Source organism: Budorcas taxicolor, chromosome 1 (genome assembly GCF_023091745.1).
Source record: "Budorcas taxicolor isolate Tak-1 chromosome 1, Takin1.1, whole genome shotgun sequence".
In the NCBI taxonomy this organism is placed as follows: Eukaryota; Metazoa; Chordata; class Mammalia; order Artiodactyla; family Bovidae; genus Budorcas; species Budorcas taxicolor.
The window spans coordinates 12,443,271-12,465,234 of record NC_068910.1 but is presented as its reverse complement, the minus strand read 5'-3'; the positions used below and the strand labels follow the sequence as shown (position 1 = coordinate 12,465,234).

Here is a 21,964-nt window from a genome sequence, read left to right as displayed (position 1 = left end):
AGCCGGCAGCACAGGCCAGGCCTGTCCTCATTGCCTCTCGGCCCCTGTTTGGAGTCCTGGATTCGTACTGGCAGCTGTCTGAAGGCATTCCTCATGTCAGCACTCGTCTCAGATGGAACCTGGCAGAGCTCGCGTTGGCCTCCCAGAGCCAAGACCAGGCAGGGGGAATTAGGGTGGGATGAGATCTGACAGCAATGGAGTGGTGTTCCAGGTAGCCAAACAGTGCCTGGTTGGTTCCGTCTGCTTGGAGCCTTCAAGGATAAAAATGTGCTCTATCACAAACTAACAAGGAGCCTGGGTATGTTCGACCCAACAGGACAGACTCTGAGCGCCCATCTACATCTACATCCACTCCTACCCTCAACCCAGGCCCAGAGCCCTGCCATGTGCCCTGGGGGTCTCCCCTTCAAGGACGGGGTGTTTGAAACTAGCAGAGGAGAGTTAAGTGACCTTCAGGGTCCCTGTCCATCTGTCTATGACTGGAGTGAGCTTCACTGTTGCCCACCCTCTCATAACCTAAATGTTCTTGGGCCAGTTGCCCTTCAGTGACCTCATCTCAGTCAGAGGGTCTGTGCTGTTTCCTTCAGCTCGCCTCATGGTTTCCTCCCAGCCCTTCCTGGGCACTTTGCCCCTTCTTTTATCCCTCTGCTAATAAACTTGCACTGGGAGCTGGACAGAGAATGGGAGCATCAGTAAAACTGTTGATGGGGCAGCTCCCAGGCTTCCCTTGGCCGCAGTTTCTCCACCTGGGAGCCAGGTGCAGGCCCCATGCTCTGAGTGCAGTGTGATGGCTCAGCAAGCTGGCTGTGAGCACATGCTGCCCAGTGGCAGACGCAGGAAGCCTCCTCCCCATGTGGAGCTGGAAAGTCTCTTTCCTGTGGAATCCAGGGAGAGGGTAGAAGAGAGAGAAAAACAAGCTCAGAATTGTCCACCCTGGCCCAGGGCCCTCCCTTTCCTCAGGGACACCCCCATGCTGGGATGGACTATCGCAGATAGACAGCTCAGACAGCCACATGCATGTTACAGGACCTGCATTCGTAAACACAAGTTGCTGCCAGGCCCAGCGCCTCCCTCCCACAAGAGAGCAGCTGTCCCCGAGGGTACGGGGTCTCCCCAGCTGTCTACTGTCACCAGGACTGCAGCCCCCCAGGCAGAAGTGCTCAGAAGCCCCTATCATCTCCAAGAATAAACTCTGAAGCCAGCGGCTGCGTGGATCTGAATCATCAGGGAGCTGTCAGAGGAGGGGGAGTGACTTCCCGGGACAGGCAAGCAGACTATATAAGCCCCAGAGGGCTGGGCGCTGCTTAAATCTCTTCCACAGCCTTTGCCTGCCAGGAAGCAGCTCCCCACAGCACCCACCATGTCCCAGGTAGGAGGCCCCAGCTCAAGGCCTGCTGGTGCCAGGGGGCAGGGGTGGGGTGGGGGAGGTGGACACTGTCAACTCTGGCAGCTGCATCTTGAGCTGATCTCAGGGCATAAACACAGAAGGCTCTGCCTCCCCTGGAAGGCCAGGGCTCAGAGAGGTCAGGGAGACAGATCGTATGAGGCTGTGACAGCTGTGGCCCCAGAGCTCCTGGTCTGTGGGGAAAGGATGGAGACTTGGGGTAGAGGGTATGACATGCAGTCAGGAAAGCTTCCTGGAAGAGAAGTGATGCCTTGCATTGGCTGAAGTTAAGTGAGCAGGGAAGAGGGGTCTGGGCCAAGGCATGGTCATGGGAAAGGGCCCTCAGCCTCAAGGCCTCAGGTTGTAAGATGAGGCTTGGGCTCCCCGAGGCTGGCGCTCAGGAAGCCCCCATCAAGAAGAAGCGGCCCCCTGTGAAGGAGGAGGACCTGAAGGGGGCCCGAGGGAACCTGACCAGGAACCAGGAAATCAAGTCCAAGACCTACCAGGTCATGCGGGAATGTGGTGAGTGTTCTCAGGATGATGGGGGCCTGGGCGCAGATGTGTGTGTGGGAAGGAGGATGGGTTGGGCGCAGGAGGGTCCCACGGGTCCTTGTTCTAAGAGTTCAGAGCTTGTGGGCTTGGGGTGGTGCTTACCACAGAGGGGGCCTCTCTTCTAGGAAGCCAGGCCTGCCCCTGACCCACCTCCTCCCCATCCTTCCTGCAGAGCAAGCTGGTTCTACCGCCCCGTCGGTGTTCAGCCGCGCCCGGACTGGCGCTGAGACGGTGTTTGAAAAGCCCAAAGCTGGACCCGCCAAGAGTGTCTTTGGCTGAGAAGTGCACGCCACCCCACCCCTTACCACAGGCACCACTGCGACACAGGAACTTTTCCCAAGAACTGTTTTTTTTTTTTCAAGAACTCTTTTTTTATGCCAGAACACACCTTCTCACCTGCCACCTTGGGGAATGCCACCCCTGCCCCACAGCCCTGGCCCCTCAGCCCAGGGACTCTGCACTCACACCTGAGAAACACCAATAAAGAGAATGCCCAAGTGGCCCCAGCATTTGAAAGGTGTTGGTTGGTCACTGGCTATGGCCACTAAATGCCAGGGAGGGGAAGGGAGGGCAGGGGGGGTGTGGGGCACGTTTTCCACCCGTCTCGGCTCTGGGCAAGTCCCAGAGGATAATGCAGGTGCTGTTATGCCCACCGCCACATGCCACAGAGAGCCTCGGGTGTGGAGACCTGCTGCTGACCTGTGTGACCTCAAACCATCTCCCCTCCTCTTCTGAGTCACAGTTTCCCCTTGTATGTGACAAGGGGCCCTACTGTGTAGAGCAGGCCACGGTCACAGTGCTCAGAGTGAAGCAGGTGGGGGCCTGGGGCTCACCCTCTCCCCACCCTTCACAAGCCATCGCGATGCCTCCAGGGACCCCAAGGTTCGATGGAACTCAGGGTCCTCGAATCTCCCTCCCCCTTGTTCACATTGCCCACTGCCATCTCGCATCCCCTCAAAGACACAGCCAGGTGGAGGCTCCTCTCCGGCCAGTGGCCGTCCACTCCCTGAGCCACTGTCCCCTCACCCCAACTGAGTGAGCCTCCCCCTCGCCACTCCCACAGCTCTGCCTGAGTCACGGAACACCAGGGTCTCAGGTTTTGTGTGATTCTTCCCGCTTCAGGCCTCAAATGTCCCTCAGCACCTGGAGCTGTCGGATTCAGGGCACTAGAGAGGCCTGTCCAGCTGTGACAGCAAGACCCCAGACAGTCCAGGCTAGACCAGCAGCGCCTGGGCTTACAGTGCCTGGCTTGGGGCCGATGTCTGCAAGGAAGTCTCGCCTGTCCCCTAAGCAGGTGGAGCGGGCTGCACAAAGCCTTTCGCATGTTCCCAGCCAGCCCTGCCTCCTTATATAGCTTTTTCAGGCTGGGCCCAAGGGAGCAGACCTTCTGTGGGGGTCAGGCCTGGGCCTGCCCACTGGGCCCTTTGGGGAGGCCCTTCCCGCAGATTGCTGAAGGGCTGTGTTCTCCCCATGTCATTCCGATCACTTCCAGAGCCAAGGGGCGGGCGGTGCAGATGTGCACAGAGGTTCAGCTGAAGTCATGTAAAGAAAGGGAGTGTTTACTTGTAGCCACAAACCCAGCTCCCTTCCCTCGGGGCAGGTGCTGGTGGTGTTGTCAGAGGCAGGGCTAATGGAGGAGCCCCCTTCCTTCCCTGTGACTGTCCCAAGTGGGACCTGAAGATGGCACCCTCCCTCATCCCCTATCCCCAGGAGAATGTCACTGAGTCCTCCTTCCGACCCAGGGTTTGGCACCTGGCCACTTTTCTGAAGCATCTTTAGCCCATATGTGGCCCAAGACTCAGGAACTGAGCTCTCCCAGATCCACAGGGAGACAAGTACCAGCTGTGTTCCCATCCCCTAATATTTGCTTTATTGCTGTTACGAAAACAGTCTTTCAACTTTATTACAGAAAAATTGAAAAAAGCCATCCTTAATCCTACCACAGGCCCTCCAGCCATCCTCCTGTGGCCTAGGCCCATGACAACAGCACTGCCCTGGTGGTGGCTTGCTGACAGATCGGCGTTCTGCCCTTCCTCACTCCAGGAGTGATTCATGGGCTCCCTTGGCACGACTGACCTCTACATAGGCCACTTGAGTGCACACGCCACCACCCTGAATCGCCCCCTTCAGGAACTCCGTGCTTCCCTCTCAGGAAACTCCCCACAGCCTGATCTCTGGGCCACACATGGGGTATCTTTGTGACTCTCGGTTTGTATTGCCAAATGCAGATCTTGTTTTGGAGGCCTTGCTGGAACTGCACCAAGATTCCTGGCTAGAATAATGGGGCCCGAACAGCATCCTGGGTACCCTCCCCAGCAGAGAGAAAGGGGGGCCCTTGGCCTAGCCCCTCTCCTCCCATAAATAAGGTGTACCCACCCTGCCTTAGCCCCAGCAGATCTTGCTCCAATCAGGTGCCCCGAGGGCTGCTTAGTGCCCTTGGGTCCCACTGACCAGTCACACTGACCTTTTTTCCAGGCCCCCAGTCTCCCAGAAACCATACTTCTGCCCTCCTCTTCCCAGCCATGCCTCTCCTCTAAGGCTGGGCTTACGGAGAGCCGGCCAGTTCACTGCTGTGCCCCCCACCCCTGGGGAGCTTTTTGGTGGAATAACCGGTGTGAGGGGTGGTGGTGGCTTGCTTAGATTCTGGATCTTTCAGAAGGGGCACCCGTAATCAACTCCCACCCAAGCCTGCTCCTGGGTTCCCATCCCCAGCCAATGTCCACAGGACATTTGTAGCTTGCCTGCTTATCTTGAGGCCCCTGTGGTATTTGGCTTTGCAGATCCCAGTTTCCCAGAACCTGCCCCCGCAGGGGCGGGGCAGCAAGCAAGTTACTAATTCCGCACTTCGTCTCACAGTTCAGAAGCGACCGGCCACAGCCAGAATGGAGACCCCAGCCCCTGGCCGCACCCACAGCGTCGTGCTGGTCCTGCTCTCGCTGGCCGTCCTCCACACCAGCAAGGCCCAAAAGGTAACAACCGTGGGGCCTGTGTGTGTGCACCCTAGTGTGACTGGGGCAAGTGAGTGAAGGCGAGGAGAGCCTTGGTCTGTGTGAGCGTGGGTCAGTGTGTGTGCAGAGAAGGGGTGCTGTCCTAAGGGGTCTTTGGAGAATCCCCCATTTACTGGGAGGGGTGATCCTGTTATTTCCCAGTTCCCAGGGAGGAACTGCAGCCTAGCAAGTTGCCCTGGAGGGCGGCAGTAGGTAGGGTGGGTAAGAATGCACCTCAGGAGCCCAGCTTACCCCTCCCTCCTGTCAGCCGGACCTCGCGGAAGTTATTGATGCTTTCTGTGTCTCTTTTTCCTCCTCTGTAGAACAGTAGCAGAACAAGGTCACAGTAATAGGACTATTCAGAGGTTTGTGGTGAAGAGGAAACCTTTAGTATTACGAAGTGCTGAGTACAGTGTCTGGCACCAGGCAGACAGACACTCACGTGTAAACGAGGCACTCAGCCTGCCGTGCACCTCTGTGCTGAACACAAGTATGCCACGTGCAAGCAGGCAAGCGCCGTGTCAGCTCTGCCTGTGTACACATACCCTTCCTTGGAGACTGCACACCTGGGGCAAAATACACATGCTTGGGGGAGTGCCCCCGGGGACGGATGGAGCAACAAGGGAAGCCCCACGGCTGTGGAGAAAAGGACAAAGCAGAAGATGCTCAGGCTTAGAGGTGGACCTTCCCTACCTCCAAGTCTCCCAGCTCCCGCAGGCCCCTGGGGGGAGGCTGGTGGGCACCGTTTTCCCAGTCACTGGACTTGTGCACTGCCCTTTCACTGGGCAGGACTAAGATGGCATGGAAGCTGCTGCCGCTCATCTCTGCCTCAAGGATAAGTCCCTCCCAGACACAGTGGGGCTCAGGCTCCACCCCTTGCCTGCTTTTTCTCCAAGGAGCGCTGTGGCCCCCACTTGACAAGACAGGACGGTCCCTGCCCAGTAGGATCTCTGCACTCTTGGGTGGGGAATGAAACACACAGCAGCCTCTGATTTGAGATCAAAGTTCACAATGCTTCATGCGATTCTTCTTGGTCTGTGGCTCGGTTGGGGTTGGGGGCCAGGGCTTGGTGTGGGACCAAGGTCAAGACCCACTCTTGAAGAGCATTAAACAGTCCCACCCTTTCCTCCTTCACAGGTCCAGAATGACATTGACATCTACAGCCTCACTGTGGACTCTAAGGTCTCCTCCCGATTCGCCCACACAGTCATCACCAGCCGGGTGGTCAACAAGGCTGATGCCGTGCGGGAGGCCACCTTCCAGATGGAGCTGCCCAAGAAAGCCTTCATCACCAACTTCTCCATGTAGGTGCCCTCCTGCACTCTTCCTGGTCTCCCCTCCCCAACCCGCAGTCTGACACCATGGCCCCTGTGTTCTCTTCCTAATGTGAGATGTGCCAGGATATAAGCCTGAGGTGTATGCACTTCACCTGTAGGCAATACAGAGGTCAGAGGCTTCTAGGAACTTCATGCATTCTCAGAGACCCTTCCCTGCCTCCATCCTTTCATCCCTTCCTCCTTCCCATTCTGCCTCCCTCATTCCACCCCTCTACCCATTCCTACCTCTTTCCCTCCGTCTATCCCTCTCCCTTCCTCCCTCCCTCCGTTGGTCCCTCCCACCTTCTGTCTCTCCATCTATTCATCCGTCTGTTTTCCCTGAGTTCTGCCCAGGTGCCAGATGGAGAACCACAGCCTCTTTATGTCTTTGCCTTTGAGAAGTACAGACTTGGGGCATCCTGAGGCCAAGCCCAGGCAGAAGGGAATCACCAAAAGGCAGATTCCAACCCAGAACACAGAAAACTTCTTAACTTCTTAAGCCCCTACAATGAAGCAATGCCTCAGGGAGGGCAATCACCTCCTTGTCACAGAAGTTCTGACCCAGGCTGGTCCACCTGCCCCATAGTGGGATACTGCAAAGGATGGTTCTTCTCTAAGCCAGAAGCTGTGTTGGGAGGCCGCTGGGGTTTCCGTAAGCGGGTGACTCTGTAAGCTGGTGATGATCGTCACTTTGTCCTCTGCTTTCCTCCCCCACCCTTCCCAACTGAGTTTTGCAATGTTTGCTGAATGCCAGAGAACTCTCTGTCTCTGGCCCTGCAGGAGAGGCAGTGATTGAGAACAGGCCAGAGAGGGGCTGATCCTAGAAACTCAGGGAGGGTGATGGGTGGGGCAGAGGCCTAGCATCTCAGGCAGAGTCCCCAGTGTACCCTGGGACCTCTGAACACCTGCGATGGGGGCAGGATCCTTGTGGGTGGTTCCTTAGCTCTCTGCCCACCCCACTCCGTCAGCCCTTCTTTTCCTAACCAGGAGCCAGGCCTGTGCGGCCCAGCCTGCAGTGTAAGCTTCACAGGCTGCACCCCACTTCCCATGTGGGTGCTGTGGCTGGCAAGCTGCAAGGTTCCAGGCCCATTTCATCTTCGGAAGGCCCAGAACATGCACCCCTCTCTGGGCCCAGCTCCTGTGGCATGAGATAGGGAAGCAGGGGGCAGGGCAGTGTGCCTTGCTCCCCGACCTGGCTAGGAGCCCCAGTTGGGCATCTGGAAGGAGGAGCCCTGCAGCCCAGCACCAGCCCCACTGTAGCCCAGGGTTAAATTGTGACCAGGAAGGTGGGGAGGAGGGACACTGGCCCCAATATCCTGGCTGTCCCCTCCCGCCTGGAGACTCTTACGCTTTCACACCACCCCCGGATGGAGCAGACTTACGTTTGCCTGCCGTTTCTCTCTCAGTCCCTCAAATGGCCACTAGGATTGTTTCTACCCGCCAAGGAGCCCCATCCCCCGGTCATCCAAAACCTCCTTCCCCAGGAGCCAGCCTCTCTGCAGTGTGGCCTGCCCTTTGTTGGCAAAAAGAGGGGCAGCCATGGAGAGAGGGGTCAGAGCCTTCAGCCCCGTGTCTCCGCTGGCCTGGGAGCCAGCATCTCCCTCCTCAGTCTGCCCCACCCAGCTGGACACAAGGCAGAGTGAAATGAGGTTCAGAGCTCTCGCTGGTGGCTCACTGGTTCCTCTGGAGACAGTCTGTAGGGTGGAAGGGGCAACTGGAATGTGGAGCCAGACAGGAAGGGAGGAGAGAGGCCAGGTGCTTGCTCAGCCCTGCCTGCTCCTTCATCCCAGTTGTTCAGGAAAAGGCATGTCAGCCAACACAGTGCGTAGCTCAGGGTAGATGGAGGTCTGCAGAGCCCCTGACCACCATGGGGCCCCACGCAGAGCTGTGTCCGCAGTAGGTGTGTAAGAGACGCGTGGTCTTGGGTAAAGATAGGAGTCACTCTGTCGGAAGGCACGGTAAGTCCCAGAGAAGGTGGGATTGCAGTGGGCCTCACCTGCCAGGCTCTCACAACTCACTCTCTCCTGCCCCAGGGTCATCGATGGTGTGACCTACCCAGGTAACATCAAGGAGAAGGCTGCAGCCCAGGAGCAGTACAGCGCGGCCATGGCCAGGGGCGAGAGTGCCGGCCTTGTCACGTGAGTCCAAGAGGGTGGGAGGATCCCTCTGGGGGTGGAGTCAAGACTGCCCCCAACTTCAGCTGTTGAGCATTGCTCCCCCTCCAGGGGCCATACCCACCCCCACCCCAAGTCTGAGGGGCACATCCGATGCCCTCTTCCCCAGGGCCACCGGGAGAAAGACCGAGCAGTTCCAGGTGTCCGTCAGCGTGGCTCCCGCTGCCAAGGTCACCTTCGAGCTGGTGTATGAGGAGTTGCTGGCCCGTCACCTGGGGGTGTATGAGCTGCTGCTGAAAGTCCGGCCCCAGCAGCTGGTCAAACACCTGCAGGTACATGGCACCACTTTCTTCTAGAAGGCCTCCTTGATGACCTCACTCTGCCGAGGGCGGACCCAGCTTCCCCCTCTGCCTCCTGTGAGGGCCAGCCCTGGCTCCCAGCAGACCCAGTAACCCGCTTCTTGCTTCTAGATGGACATTCACATCTTCGAGCCTCAGGGCATCAGCTTTCTGGAGACAGAGAGCACCTTCATGACCAATGAACTGGCAGAGGCCCTCACCACCTCACAGAACAAGACCAAGGTGGGCCTGCTAGGGTCTGCGGGTGAGGGTTCCAGGGGCCCATCTTGAAGCTGGACTTCCAGAGAGCGGAACTGCTGATCAGAATCTCTGAGCTGGAGGGACTTGTGAGGTTCCTATGTCCATGCTGTCATTTGGCAGACAGGGAGGGCAAGGCCCAGGGACGGATGGTGGGTGCTGGTTTGAACCCTGAGCTCAGGAGAGAAGACTGATGTGAGGGTCCCCAGACCAGGTAGGGAGGAGGGGCTGGCTGGACCACACACATCCTGGGCCAGCCTCTGCTTGTACAAAAATGTGAGCAGGAGATTCACTCACACCCTCTCCCCTATATGGAGGTCATCTGGCCGACAGCTCAGCCTGAAAGAAAGTCTCCTGGAACTTGACCTAAGACTGCCTCCTGGAATTCTCTCTTCAGATAGGGATGAGGGGTGTTATTAATACCATCGTGCTGCTCCTTCCAACTTCAGCCAGGTCATTTTTCCAGGCTCACGTCCGATTCAAGCCAACACTGTCACAGCAACAAAAGTCTCCGGAAAAGCAGGACACGGTCCTAGATGGCAACTTCATTGTCCGCTACGATGTGGACCGGCCTGTCTCCGGGGGTTCCATTCAGGTATGTGGGCTCCAGGCAAGAGCTGAGCCACCAAAAAGTCCATTCACCCTCAAGGACCTGAGCCTGGGTGTTTTTGAAGAAAAGACAGAATAATCACCCTTGGTTATCAGTGCACCAGGTATTGCATAGATAGAACACAGGCAGTTTAGTTGTGTTGTTGCTGAAACTGTTCCCTTCCAGAGGGGGAGAAAAGTTCATCTCTGCTGAAGAGATATTGGGTGGGGTTTCCCTTGTTGCCCTGGCTGCCAAGAGGTTCAACAGTTCACTTTTATGCTCAATCGCAGTAGCTTCTTTCACATAAGTTTCTGGCCACATTGTGCTTCCCTTTTACCTTTTTGATGGGCCTTGTTTTTGGAGTCTTCACTTCTTTGATGGATCTCAGGTATACTATGTCTGAATCTTTTAGTATAAGCTGCCTCAAATAATTAAATAGGTAAAGTAAGGGTAGAGTTCTGGTGGGCCAGGTCTAAGCAGGGAAGCCTTTGTAAGGGAGGTGCTGGATCAAGCCAAGCAGTATGGTAAATATCTGGGGAGGTTCATGGTGGAACAGGGCCGGAAGGAACTGGGATAAAGAGTGCAGCAGAACCCCAGGCTTGGGGGTGAGGAGGCTGGTTGGGGGCAGAGCTGCAGCTCTTACACCTGGGTGTGTCTCACTCTGGTCACAGATTGAGAATGGCTACTTTGTGCACTACTTTGCCCCTGATAGCCTGTCCACGATGCCCAAGAATGTGATCTTCGTCATTGACAAGAGCGGCTCCATGATGGGCAGGAAAATAAAGCAGGTAGGTCCCGTGGGCCAGGTAGGGGTTCTGAAAGCTCGCAGACATCTAACACCATCAGCTTTGGTCCAGCAGGCAAACCAGACCTGCCCTCCCTCTTCTAAGTAGGATGCTCCCGTGGATTGAGGTTGGTCTTGCTGCTAGAACATTCCCCACATCCTCACTCCAGCTGTGAGCCTTAAGGTGCAGTCTAAGGGCATAGGAGCCACCAGGGAGGCCCCACTGAGACACCCACCATGTGTCCCCTTGCCCTGACCCAGACCCAGGAAGCCCTCATCAAGATCCTGGATGACCTCAGTCCCCATGACCAGTTCAACCTCATCAGCTTCAGTGCGGAAGCAACCAAGTGGAAACCTTTGCTAGTGCCAGCCTCGACTGAGAATGTGAATGAGGCCAAGAGCTACGCCACTGGCATCCGGGCCCAGGGAGGTGAGTGCTTGTGTAGCCCTGCATGGTAGACACTTCTGGGGCACCCTGCTGGGAGCCCCTCTGAGGGTGTGTGCCCCACAGGGACCAATATAAATGATGCGATGCTGATGGCCGTGCAGCTGCTGGAGAAAGCCAACCGGGAGGAGCTGTTGCCTGCAGGGAGCATCACCCTCATCATCCTCCTCACTGATGGCGACCCCACTGCAGGTGAGGCACTGCCAGCACCCCCCTGGCGCACTGCCCGGGAGAAGCTGGGTTTCAGCCTGGCATGCTGTGGAACCTGGGGCAGGGAGAAGGGTCTTTTAGGCCTCTTTGGCTCTGAGATTCCAGAAATATCCATTGAGCCAATCACCGTTTTCTCACCCCTTTCCGAAACCACGGGGTCCAGGGGAGACCGACCCTTTGAAAATCCAGGAGAACGTGCGAAAAGCTGTAAATGGCCAGCATAGTCTCTTCTGCCTGGGCTTCGGCTTCGATGTCAGCTACGCCTTCCTGGAGAAGATGGCACTAGAAAACGGCGGCCTGGCCCGGCGCATCTATGAGGACTCAGACTCCGCCCTGCAGCTGCAGGTGCCCACGTACCCTGACTGGGCTGTGTGAGCAAGGGATGGCACAGCCAGGTGGGCAGACCCTAGCCCGGCCCTCATGAAACCCCCCCTGCCCTGCAGGACTTTTACCAGGAGGTGGCCAACCCACTGATGATGTCAGTGGCCTTTGAGTACCCGAGCAATGCTGTGGAGTCGGTCACGCAGGACAACTTCCGGGTGTTCTTCAAGGGCTCCGAGTTGGTAGTGGCTGGGAAGCTCCAGGACCACAGCCCTGACGTGCTCTCAGCCCAAGTCCGGGGGCAGCTGGTAAGTGTGACTGGCCATTCTGGAGGGGAAGGGCAGCTGGGGCAGGCAGTCAGAGGGGCTGGCCTCAAACCCCAGCCCTGCCAGCTCCAGCCCATTGACCTTGAGCAAGTTACAGAGTGCCCTCTGCCACCTGTGGGTGATGCAGCCCCACTGTGTTGGTTCCCGGTGGAGATTAACGAGATGATGTAATTTTCTGAGGGCACCTGCGCAGCGCTGGCATGTGGTAGGCACATAACGGTCAACCAGTACAGCTGCTGCTGTTGTTCCCAAGGGCACCAGCTGCTTGGTATCCCCTCCTGACCTCACCCAAGCAGTCAGGCAGGGAAGGATACTCCCATTTCACAGATTAGCAGTCTGACCTCCAGGCAGAGCAGCCAGTTGGCCGAGGGTCCCGCTACTGCCACGTCAAGAGCCCAGCTCAGCAGGTGGTATCCTGTCCCTGCACAGCCTTCCCTGCCTCTCATTCCACAAAGGGAATCACAGCCCCTCTCCAGGTGCTGGGGGTACTGCCCTCATGAGAGAGATAGCCTGGGTAAATCTTCGCACAAGCAAGGAGCTGCGGGCTGGATAAACTCGGGAAGTCAGGGAAGCAGAGCTGGAAGCCCCAGCTTGGCCTGGGGATCAGGGAGGGCTTCTGAGGGAGGCTCAGCTGAGACTGAGGGGTAAGTGGGAGGTGGCAGAGGTCAGATGGTGGAAGGACAGAGGAATATTTCATGATTTTGTGGCAGGTAGGCAGCATGTGTGGGGAGAAGAGCAGGTGGGCAAGGCAAATGGGCATGGGGGTGCCCAGGGCCTCGTCTCAAAAGCAGCCAAGTGTCAGGATAGGCAGAGCACATCCTATGGTGAGCCTGCCCAGCTTCACACCCAGCTCTGGCACCTCCCAGAGGTGAGACCTGGAGCATGGCACTAAACCTCCCTGTGCCTCAGTTTCCTGCTTTGTACCCATGAAAATAAGTCAACCTCACCCACCTTATAAGGCTGCATTGGGGATTAAGGTTTTGCCCTGTGTAAACACTCTCTGTGTGTCAGCTGCTCATACTGTCCTGGTGTCCAGGAGTTCTTAAAGTGCAGAACCCAAGGTGACTTGGTGTAGTTCACAAACAAACATGTCTTTCTTTTAGTAGTAATGTAGTTAATGTGTTGTGAAAAATAGCTTGAACACCAGACCTAAGGTTTCACAGGTCTTGTTGCTTGGGGCAAGAGTGTTAGTCTATTTAAAATTCATCCGAGGGACTTCCCTGGCAGTCTAGTGGTTAGGACTCCATGCTGTCACTACCAAGGGCCTGGATTCAATCCCTAGTTGAGGAACTAAGATCTCACATGCCACATGGCACAGCCAAAAACAGAAAAAAATAGCTGTATGTGTGGAGAGGGCAAAAAAATTCAGGCAGCTCCTGGTTCTGTGCCCATTGTTTTGCACCTGGGATAGTCTTCTCCATGTTTTCTCCACCTCCTTATCATCCTTGGAGGCTCTATGACTGAGCCTCTCACACCCCTAAGCGTCCTCCGTACCCTCTGCTCTACTTGCAACCAATGCCACCTCAACCAGGTTTCTCGTGGCGGGCTGGGCAGCACCAGGCCAGGTGCTGGCATCACACCCTCACTGCTTCTGCCCTCACTGGGCCCCTCTTTCCAGCACAGGGAGAACATCACCTTTGTGATGGAGTCCCATGTGGCCGAGCAGGAGGAGATGTTCCGGGGCCCCAAGTACATCTTCCACAGCTTCATGGAGAGACTCTGGGCATACCTGACCATCCAGCAACTGCTTGAGCAAATGTGGGTGAACGCATCCTCCAGGGCCCCCCCGGGTGGCCACCCACGGCCTCAGCACCTCCCCAGGCTCTTCACTGGCAGGGCTGGCACGGCTGGCACAGGCATCTCCTGGGCAGGGAGACTTGAGGTGGTGGTAACCCCGGAAGGGTCTGGGAGGGAGGGAGACTCTGAGCACCTGGGGGCTTGTCGAGCCACTGGCCTTCTCTACCTGCAGGGTCTTTGCATTAGATGCTGAGAAGCAGGCTCTTGAGGCCCGCGCACTGAGCTTGTCACTCAGCTACAGCTTTGTCACCCCCCTCACGTCCATGGTGATCACCAAACCTGAAGGTCAAGAACAGTCTCAGGTTGCTGAGAAGCCTGTGGAGGATGGTGGGTGTGGCAGCAGAGTTCTGACCCAGCATTCTCCCCAGCCCCTCCCCAACATCCCAACCAAGACTCCACCCCTGCCACCCGCAGACTCCCAGAAAACTCATCCCTGTTTCATTGATGAGGAAACTGAGACTAGGCCTCCTGACCTCCTCCCGCACCCCACCCCCCTGCCGCTGCATGTTCACTGTACCCTGTGTAGCGCTGGGGCTGGGAAACAAGGTTAAATAGAAATACTTCAGATGTATCCAAACCACCCTGACAGTTTGTCTCTCTTTCTCCCTGTTTTTGTCTTATTCAGAAAGCAGAGACAGGAGAGTCCCCCTAGGTAAGAGCCTAATGCCCTCTAAGGCTGGCCTTGGTAACTCTTGGTTGACACAGGGCCTATGGTTCGGCGACCATATGGTGACTAGCCAGCGCCTCTCCCACCCAGCCCTGCTCAGGAGGGGTGTCGTCTGCCCAAGCATGCTGGTGCGCTTAGTTACCTGTTCATTCAGATATTGGCTGTCACTCAGGCCCCATCCTGGGCATTAGAGACACAGAGACACTGGGGGTCCCAGAAACATGCATTCAAGAAGCAAACTCAAGTTTCTCTGATTTCCAGGGCCCATGGGGTTTGGTCAGTCCATGGACAGAGCATCCTGGAAAACAGGTAGCAAAAGAGGAGAGGGTAGAGGAAGGGGATACTGACAGAACCTTGATCCTGGCTCCAGACTGGGCTCTGCCCTGGCTGTGGACAGAGGAAGTGACTTACTAGACTCACCCACCTGGTAGCAGGGCTGGGACTCAAATCCAGTTGTGTTTGATTAGGAGGCAGCAGTGCAGACCCTTTCTTTGTCTTTTCTAAAATAAGAGGCTGGAGAGGAAAAGATAGTTTGAGGGCATTACCAGAGCGGGGAAGGAGGGCCAATATTCTAGCAGGGAGGAGTTCGAGAAGGGCCCTTCGTTCCAACCCTGAGTGATAGGGGAGGGGAGGGGACCCACCTGCCCCCTCCATGTCCCTCTTCTGGGGTGAATCCCAGCGCCCAGGCTGTGGGGCCCATGACTCTGCTTGAGAAAACACTGTTTGTGTGAACTTTGTCAAAGGCGGAGGTTTGAAACTGTTAAACAGCCCTCCAAGATTGGGAGTACCTGGACGTTTTCTTGCTCCTCCTCCTCCATTCCACCGCACGACCTCGAGATCGGTGCTACCAGAGCTGACGTTACGTAAGCCACTTTCTGACCCTCTGAGGGCCAAGTTTCCTCAAGATGAACCTGCCCATAGTGTTAGATGAGATAAATCACCAAGCCCAGGGCTAAGCAGAGACCAGGGAGGTTTTCTGGAAGGTATGACATTAATTGGGCTTCCCAGGTAGCTCAGCTGGTAAAAAATCTGCCTGCAATGCAGGAGACCCCAGTTTGATTCCTGGGTCGGGAAGATCCCCCGGAGAAGAGATAGACTACTCACTCCAGTATTCTTGGGTTTCCCTAGTGGCCCAGATGGCGAAGAATCCACCTGCAATGTGGGAGACCTGGGTATAACCCCTGAGTTGGGAAGATCCCCTTGAGGAGGGCATGGCAACCCACTCCAGTATTCTTGCCTGGAGAATCCCCATGGACAGAGGAGCCTAGCGGGCTACAGTCCAGAGGGTCGCAAAGAGTCGGATGCCACTAAGTGACTAAGCACAGCACAGCACAGCACATGACGTTAAATAGCACGTCCTTTATTTTTACTGAATTGAATTCGTTACACTCTGGAGGCTGGCTCACTAGGGATGGAACGTTCTAGAAAAGGAAGATTTCCTCCATTCCCAAAGCTAAGAGTAGTCCCTTGAGCTGTTTTCTGATCTCCAGACCTAGACTCAGACACAGCTGCAGGGCCAGGCTGGACCCCATCTCCTTAGTTTTTTCCCTGACAGCATGCTCTTCTCGTTGAAAAAATCTCTTTGCAAAAGTAGTTCTAGACTGGGTGTGTGTTTGTGGCAGAGTTCGTGGAGTTGGAGCTTGGTGGGTGGCAGGTAGCAGTGATGGCTGGAGGGCTTGCCATTTGCTTCGAATCCTGACTGCCTTCTCCCTTTCTGTTCCTGAACTCACGCCTGCTCCTGCACCGTCACCTACCTCAGGTCCTGGTGGAGCATCTTATGACGTGGATTTCAGAATCAAAGGTGCCCCCAAGCTGCAGTAGATTCTGGCCCTATGGCAGAGAGACCTGGAAGGGGAGGGCCCGGGGAGCTCTCTGAACCCATCACATAGGTTTCCTGATGGAGAGGGAACCCTGAACACCCGTTGGCTTTTCCATTCCTCAACCCTGCCCCTCCCCAGGAAAAGGCTGCCTAAACCAAGACTTTTTTCTTATTTCAGGAACAACCCTGACAGCCCCACCCTTCGGTAAGTGCCACCCCATCTCAGCCTCCCTCCCCATCCTCGCCCCTACCCAGTTTTACCTGCTCCCAGAACACACCTGCTGTCCCAGCTCCCATCCAGGCTCCTTCTGTCATCCTGCCACTGCCTGGGCAGAGCGTGGACCAGCTCTGTGTGGACTTCCGGCGCCCTCAGGAGCTAGTGAACCTGCTGTCGGACCCTGACCAAGGTGAGAGGCGCATACCCAGTTATCCACCCAAAGAAATCTAGTCACAGCGCACCCCTCAGCTTCCTACCTCAGAAACTGGGACACCTACCCACAGACTCCCAGGCAGCCGGCGTCCCAGGCAGGCGCCACCCGAGTTCTGACACTTGTACTCATATGTCTGCCCCACGACCTCTCACTGGGCACCACTTATGTGGGCCTGAATGACCTACACCCCAAGGTGACCAGAGGTGGGCTTGCCCCTAGGTACTGCCATACTTCAGGGTGAGGAGACACCTGGGCATAGCCTGTAGTCAGAGCCCAAAATGTAGTGGAGAGAAGCCCAGGAGAGGAGACAGGAGCTGTCCGATGGCCAGGACATAGGGCTGCGTGGGGTTGTATGGGGGTGACAGGGCCTTGGCGGAGAAGTGGGGGTCCATGAGGCCGAGAAAGGGGTAGGCAGAAGCACAGAGCCCTGAGGGAGGCTGGTGGAGCTGGAAAAGGTGTGGAGGAGGGAGGTGCACTGGCCAGACCTGCCCTCCAGCCCCCGGAAGGCAGAGCTGATCTGGCCATCTGAAGGTGGCCATCACTGAAGACCAGGGGCCCCTCCAAAGCCAAGGGTACCCAAGGGCTGAGTGGAAAGATGGTGGGAAGCAGGCCGACAGCGTGAGGGGAGGCAAGGAAGGGGACCAGCAGGTGAGTGGGTGAAGAGCAGGTCTGGGGGTTATAGCCGGGGAGGGGCCGGGGGGGAACCTCCTGTTCAGGCCAATGCCCAGCTGGAGCCACAGCTTCGACCTCTCTGCTCCCGGCCCTCTCAGGGGTTGAGGTGACTGGCCACTATGAGACAGCGAAGGCCTGCTTCTCGTGGATTGAGGTGACCTTCGAGAACCCCCAGCTGCAAGTCCATGCGTCCCCTGAGCATGTGGTTATTACTCGAAACCGAAGAAATTCTGCATACAAGTGGAAGGAAACACTGTACTCAGTGATGCCCGGGTGAGCATTAGGCGGTGGCCACTTTCCACTTTTTTGGGCTGGGCACGAGTGCTCTGCAGTGAGCCACACCCACAGGAGGGGCAGCGATGTGAGAGTCCTTCACGTCCCCCTCCAGCTCTGGAGGGTGCCAGGGGTTGACCTGGGGACCTGGCTATGCTCACACCTAACCCAGGTCACTGTCTGGTACAGGGGACAGCGTGGTTTGGAGCTGCTCTGCTGCTGACCCTGAGTGACCATAGGCAGGGTGTTCTACCCCCTCATCCCTAACTAGGGCTAATCATCTGAGCCCTCAGCCGGAGGGCCGAGACGCCAGTCTCATGAGAGCATGTGGTCAGGGAGCACTTTGCCCATAGACGGTGCAGTGCCCACTGGGCACACAGGAAGGTGTGCTCTCTACCTGATAAGGTAACCATGATGATGAGAGACTGGAGGGCACTGTCCACCAGGGGAGGTTAGGAATGTCGTTCTTAGCCTTGAAGCTCTGACAAGGAGAGACAAGTCCCACTGACATCGATACCAGGCAGCTAGAGGGTGGCAGAGGTAGACTGCAACTCCTTCTTGTGGAGCCGCCTCTCTGTGGGGCCTGGAAGAGCTGTGTCCAGCTCTGGGAGTCATGAGCTTGGGGGAGAGAGTCCAAGGATCCAGGCCCTCTTCACGCAGTGTCCTCTGGACTTCCCGCCCATGCTGAGAACAGAGAACCTTGTCCACTTCCTCTGTCAGCCCCTCCAGAGAAACTGGTTCCCGCTTGGTAAGTGAGTACAGACCTCGGGAATCTGAGGGGCTCCCCTTTAAAAGCTCCCAGTTTCATAAAAGGTCTTAAAGTCTCCTGTTGTCTGGTAGATGCAGAAAGATCAATAGCATTTCTGTGCTTTGGACAAACACACTAGAAAATGAAATAAAGGATTCCTATCAGTCATGGTGCTTGAACATTCACATACTTTCATGACCTCAGGTCCACATAAAGAAAAGTAGACCATAGCTTTTACATTGAACGGTGTTAACAAGACAGTGTAAGTTTAGGGCGATTCCATTGAAAATAACCTCAGAGTCACAGCAAGGGTTTATTCAACATGCAACGTTCCTGAGAAAATGAAAACAGTAATAACTCCAGAGGTTATTCTAAGTAAAAAAGGAAGTCATTCCAGAGGGACTTGCCCTTCTAGATCTTAAAACACACAATTAAACACTAATCATCATAAGAAAGTGGCACTGGCCAAAAGAACAAAAGAGACAGAGGAAATGTATCCATGAACCACTAAGTCATATAAAACTAATTTGTGAGAAATCAAATCTAAGAAAGCCAGAGGGAGAGGAACCATTATTTTAGGTTATACACAATGCCAGGATAACTAGGTGTCAGTGAGTTAGCATTGGTCCCAGGTTCCCAGGTGACTGAGGAAACTGAAGCCCACAAGACTGAGGGCCCTCGCCTGGAAGGCCACGCTAGGAGATCCTGAGGACAGAAGGGCAGCCCCCACCCGTGGCCCCCCGAGGTCCCCGGTGGGCATCTCCAGGCCTCCCTTCCTGCTCAGGATATGGCTTTGCCCACAGCCTCAAGGTGACCATGGACAAGGCGGGGCTCCTGTTGCTCAGCAGACCAGACAGGGTGACCATCGGCCTGCTGTTCTGGGACGGCCCCGGAAAGGGGCTCCGGCTTCTCCTGCAGGACACTGAACGCTTCTCCAGCCACGTCAGTGGGACCCTTGGTACGTGGCCCAGGCTTGGGAAACCCTCAGAAGTCACCTCTGCCTGTGAACCCAGCCTCCTTCTGTCTTTTTTCTTCTCTGACCCACCCTTTGTATCTCAGGCCAGTTTTACCAGGACGTCCTCTGGGGGCCTCTGGACACGGCAGATGACTGCAAGCGAACACTGAAGGTCCAGGGGCGTGACTACTCTGCCACCAGGTGACTCAGTACAACTCCACTGAGCCCAGCCACGGGTTGGGGCTGGGAGCTAGGCTCTGGGACCCCCACTTCTCTGTCCCTCCCCGGGAACCAGATAGTCAGGTGTCAGGTCCGACAAGTCTGACCCAGCTTTCAGTCACCCCACAAAGGATGGTCAGCTCAGACCCACAGGAAACACATTAGCCCAGAGACCACTGGGAAACTCTCCCTGAATTCCTGGACCCTAGGGACCACACATCACTGGGTCCCCTTGGGTGACCTGCACTGGAAGGAAGTCTGAGAGGCCCTGAGACCCTCCACCTTTCACATTCCTATCCCCAGCTGTCTCCCTCTCTTCCTACCACACCTGACACATGCTGACCATCTCTCTGTCTGTCCATCCCAGAGAGCTCAAGCTGGATTACCAAGAGAGTCCCCCAGGCAAAGAGATTTCCTGCTGGTCTGTGGAGCTGTAGTTCTGGAAGGAGCTACACCCACCACCCCCTGCCACCGCCCTGTGTGCAGATGGTTGCCACCCAGTGACCACAGGGCCACTCTGGGCCCTGGAACATTGTAGGGAGAGGTATTTGCACTCAATAAAATAAAGAGAGATGGTGTGAGCCCAGGGAGTGGGCATCTCTGGTTTCATCTGGCCAAATCCCCAAGCATCAAGGTCATGTGCTGGACATGTAGCGTCGTGTACCATTAGAATCATCCACCGTCAGCCACTCAAAGGCCTGTGGCCAGTAAGGCCCACAGAGAGCGTTCAGCCCTATCCCTTCACTTTACAGGCTGGGAAACTATGATTTAGAGTGATTGGAACTGTTTAAATGTTGCTCTTGCTGGGGCCATGGAGCCAGAGAACACTGGGGAACAGGGTTCATTCTGCTTTATGGTGACACAGGGTCCATGAAAAGAATAAAAGGGTGACCTGGGTAGAAGTTCATTACAGGCCAGCTCCCAACATTCTCAGCCACCTGTGGGGCCCTTTCGCAGTAGGATTTGCAGGATACAATTTGGTTTTCACACCTGTGCTCAGAAACAGGCCTGTCTTCTCACTGCCTGGCAGAGACGCTGGCAGGGGAAGACCAGGGAGACAGAGATGAGGCCCTAGTCCCAGGAGGGAAGCAAGGTCTGTTCCCAGGAGCCTGGGTCATTGAGGGGCTTCTGTCCAGGCCTAGGGTTAGACACCCCAAACATCCCACCCAATTCCTGCACAGGCAAAGCATACTTTCAAAATATTTATAATTATTTCACCTACTTCTTCAAAAATGACACAAGTATTTGGCTTACAAATAAAAGGTATATCAGTTCAGTTCAGTTCAGTCACTCAGTCGTGTCCGACTCTTTGCGACCCCATGAATCGCAGCACGCCAGGCCTCCCTGTCCATCACCATCTCCCGGAGTTCACTCAAACTCATGTCCATCGAATCCGTGATGCCATCTAGCCATCTCATCCTTGGTCATCCCCTTCTCCTCCTGCCCCCAGTCCCTCCCAGCATCAGAGTCTTTTCCAATGAGTCAACTCTATATATATGAGAATGAAAAGGAGAGAAGAGCCAAGAGGAGGAGAGTTGAATCAGAGGCACTGATTCAGTAGGGGAAGCTGCAGCAGCGGGAAGCTTTGCTTCGAGCTTTCTGGCCGCCAGGGCGAAGCAGAGAATGAGTTCATTTTAACTTGCTAAGAGGGAGCAAACCAGATATGGAAAACATTCTTTTCCCAGCTCTTGAGTTATACAGGGTGTTTTCTGAGTGAGTCTTTATAGGAGGGTAGAGGAGAGGCTGGTGGGAGGAAGAGGTTTCCAGCAGCAGGTTTTGTAACACTCAGGGACACTTTCCTGCGTTGCTGCCTCCCCATCAAGCCTGGTGGCCGGCAGGGGCCTCGGACTGAGTCACTTTGTGAGGATCATTTTCAGAGGCTCAGAGATGAGCTCAGCGAGATCAGGGAGTAGCATCAGGGGCTCCATCGGACTCGCTGTGGGCTTGCTCTGACGTACCAAGACGAAACACTGGCCCCTGGGCTGGGCTGTGAACTGGTGCCCCTGCAGGGGGGTCCTGGGTGGCTTTCTGGCCCAGCCAGCACCTGACAGCCATGCGTTGTGAACCACTGGAAGTAGGTCCACGCCCGTCTTTGTTTTGTTCACCATGTGCTTTCCAGCACCTACTTGGGCCAAGCCCCGGCAGAGTGCTGCAGGTACCTTGGGCACCTGACAGAGCTGCCACCCAGAGAACAAGTGGGTGCCACAAGAAGCCCAGAGGGACACAACTTGCCCAACCTGAGGAGCAGCGGGGAAGGCTTCCTGGGAGTGGCGTGGTTGGGGCTGGGTTGGGATTGAGTTTTGAAGAACTAAAAGAAGTTCGCCCCGTGGAAAAGGAGGGCAAGGACGCTGGGCCTAGAGCCAGGACACTGCACTGAGTTCAGCAAGGTGACGGGAAGCCGTGTTGTGGGGTGAGGTGGAAGGGGATGCTGGCAAGATGGGGAACAGCCCCAGGCCAGTGCCAGCTGCACCTCACCATGGAGCTCTGCTGCTATCCTGAAAGCTCGGAGAGCTATCAAAGGCCGTAGGCAGGGACAGACCTAGCCAGGACTGGGGAGAAAACAGTCTGCCTAGTCTTGGCCTCTGTCGACAGACCCCCTGACTATGTGTTGGAAGAAGGGCCAGAATTCGGGCTGGGGAGGTCTTCCTGCCTTTCTTCCAACCCCCTGGACTTGGTCATCAGTGGGAGCAGCAGGACAAAGATAGGTGTCTCAGGAGGACCAGAAATCACCATGCTGATGCCTCTTTACATGCTCCATC

General features: G+C 56.0%; 2 protein-coding genes across 3 annotated transcripts in view; both read left to right on the top strand.

The window, feature by feature from the left end:
• STIMATE (STIM activating enhancer) overlaps window positions 1-2,445 on the top strand; it is a 56,652-nt gene extending 54,207 nt beyond the window's left edge. Inside the window, exons 9-10 of the mRNA XM_052648923.1 lie at window positions 1,774-1,906; window positions 2,109-2,445. Coding sequence (XP_052504883.1) covers window positions 1,774-1,906; window positions 2,109-2,215 — 240 coding nt within the window. The 3' untranslated portion in view covers window positions 2,216-2,445. The remainder of the gene's footprint in view (window positions 1-1,773; window positions 1,907-2,108) is intronic.
• Window positions 2,446-4,602: 2,157 nt separating this feature from the next.
• ITIH4 (inter-alpha-trypsin inhibitor heavy chain 4) lies at window positions 4,603-20,400 on the top strand. 2 transcript variants are annotated; one of them, XM_052648414.1, is made up of 24 exons: window positions 4,806-4,905; window positions 5,247-5,601; window positions 6,061-6,227; window positions 8,273-8,377; window positions 8,523-8,685; window positions 8,824-8,934; window positions 9,416-9,544; window positions 10,210-10,326; window positions 10,584-10,752; window positions 10,834-10,959; window positions 11,141-11,322; window positions 11,421-11,606; window positions 13,243-13,382; window positions 13,594-13,748; window positions 14,047-14,073; window positions 14,350-14,397; window positions 14,832-14,951; window positions 15,848-15,889; window positions 16,086-16,112; window positions 16,198-16,314; window positions 17,109-17,283; window positions 18,835-18,989; window positions 19,091-19,187; window positions 19,573-20,400. In XM_052648414.1, exons 2-24 carry the CDS (start codon window positions 5,416-5,418, stop codon window positions 19,640-19,642), a joined length of 2,814 nt encoding a protein of 937 aa, XP_052504374.1. In that variant the 5' UTR covers window positions 4,806-4,905; window positions 5,247-5,415; the 3' UTR covers window positions 19,643-20,400. The 2 variants fall into 2 exon arrangements, with proteins under 2 accessions (XP_052504456.1, XP_052504374.1); XM_052648496.1 differs by lacking the exon at window positions 5,247-5,601 and having other exon boundaries at window positions 4,603-4,905.
• Window positions 20,401-21,964: the final 1,564 nt, after the last annotated feature.

Coding starts and splice junctions, on each gene's coding strand:
- ITIH4 (XM_052648414.1), top strand. CDS start 5,416: ATGCCACGTGCAAGCAGGCAAGCGCCGTGTCAGCTCTGCCTGTGTACA. Junction 6,228..8,272: donor TTCATCACCAACTTCTCCAT/GTAGGTGCCCTC, acceptor CTCCTGCCCCAG/GGTCATCGATGGTGTGACCT. Junction 16,113..16,197: donor CCTGACAGCCCCACCCTTCG/GTAAGTGCCACC, acceptor CTGCTGTCCCAG/CTCCCATCCAGGCTCCTTCT.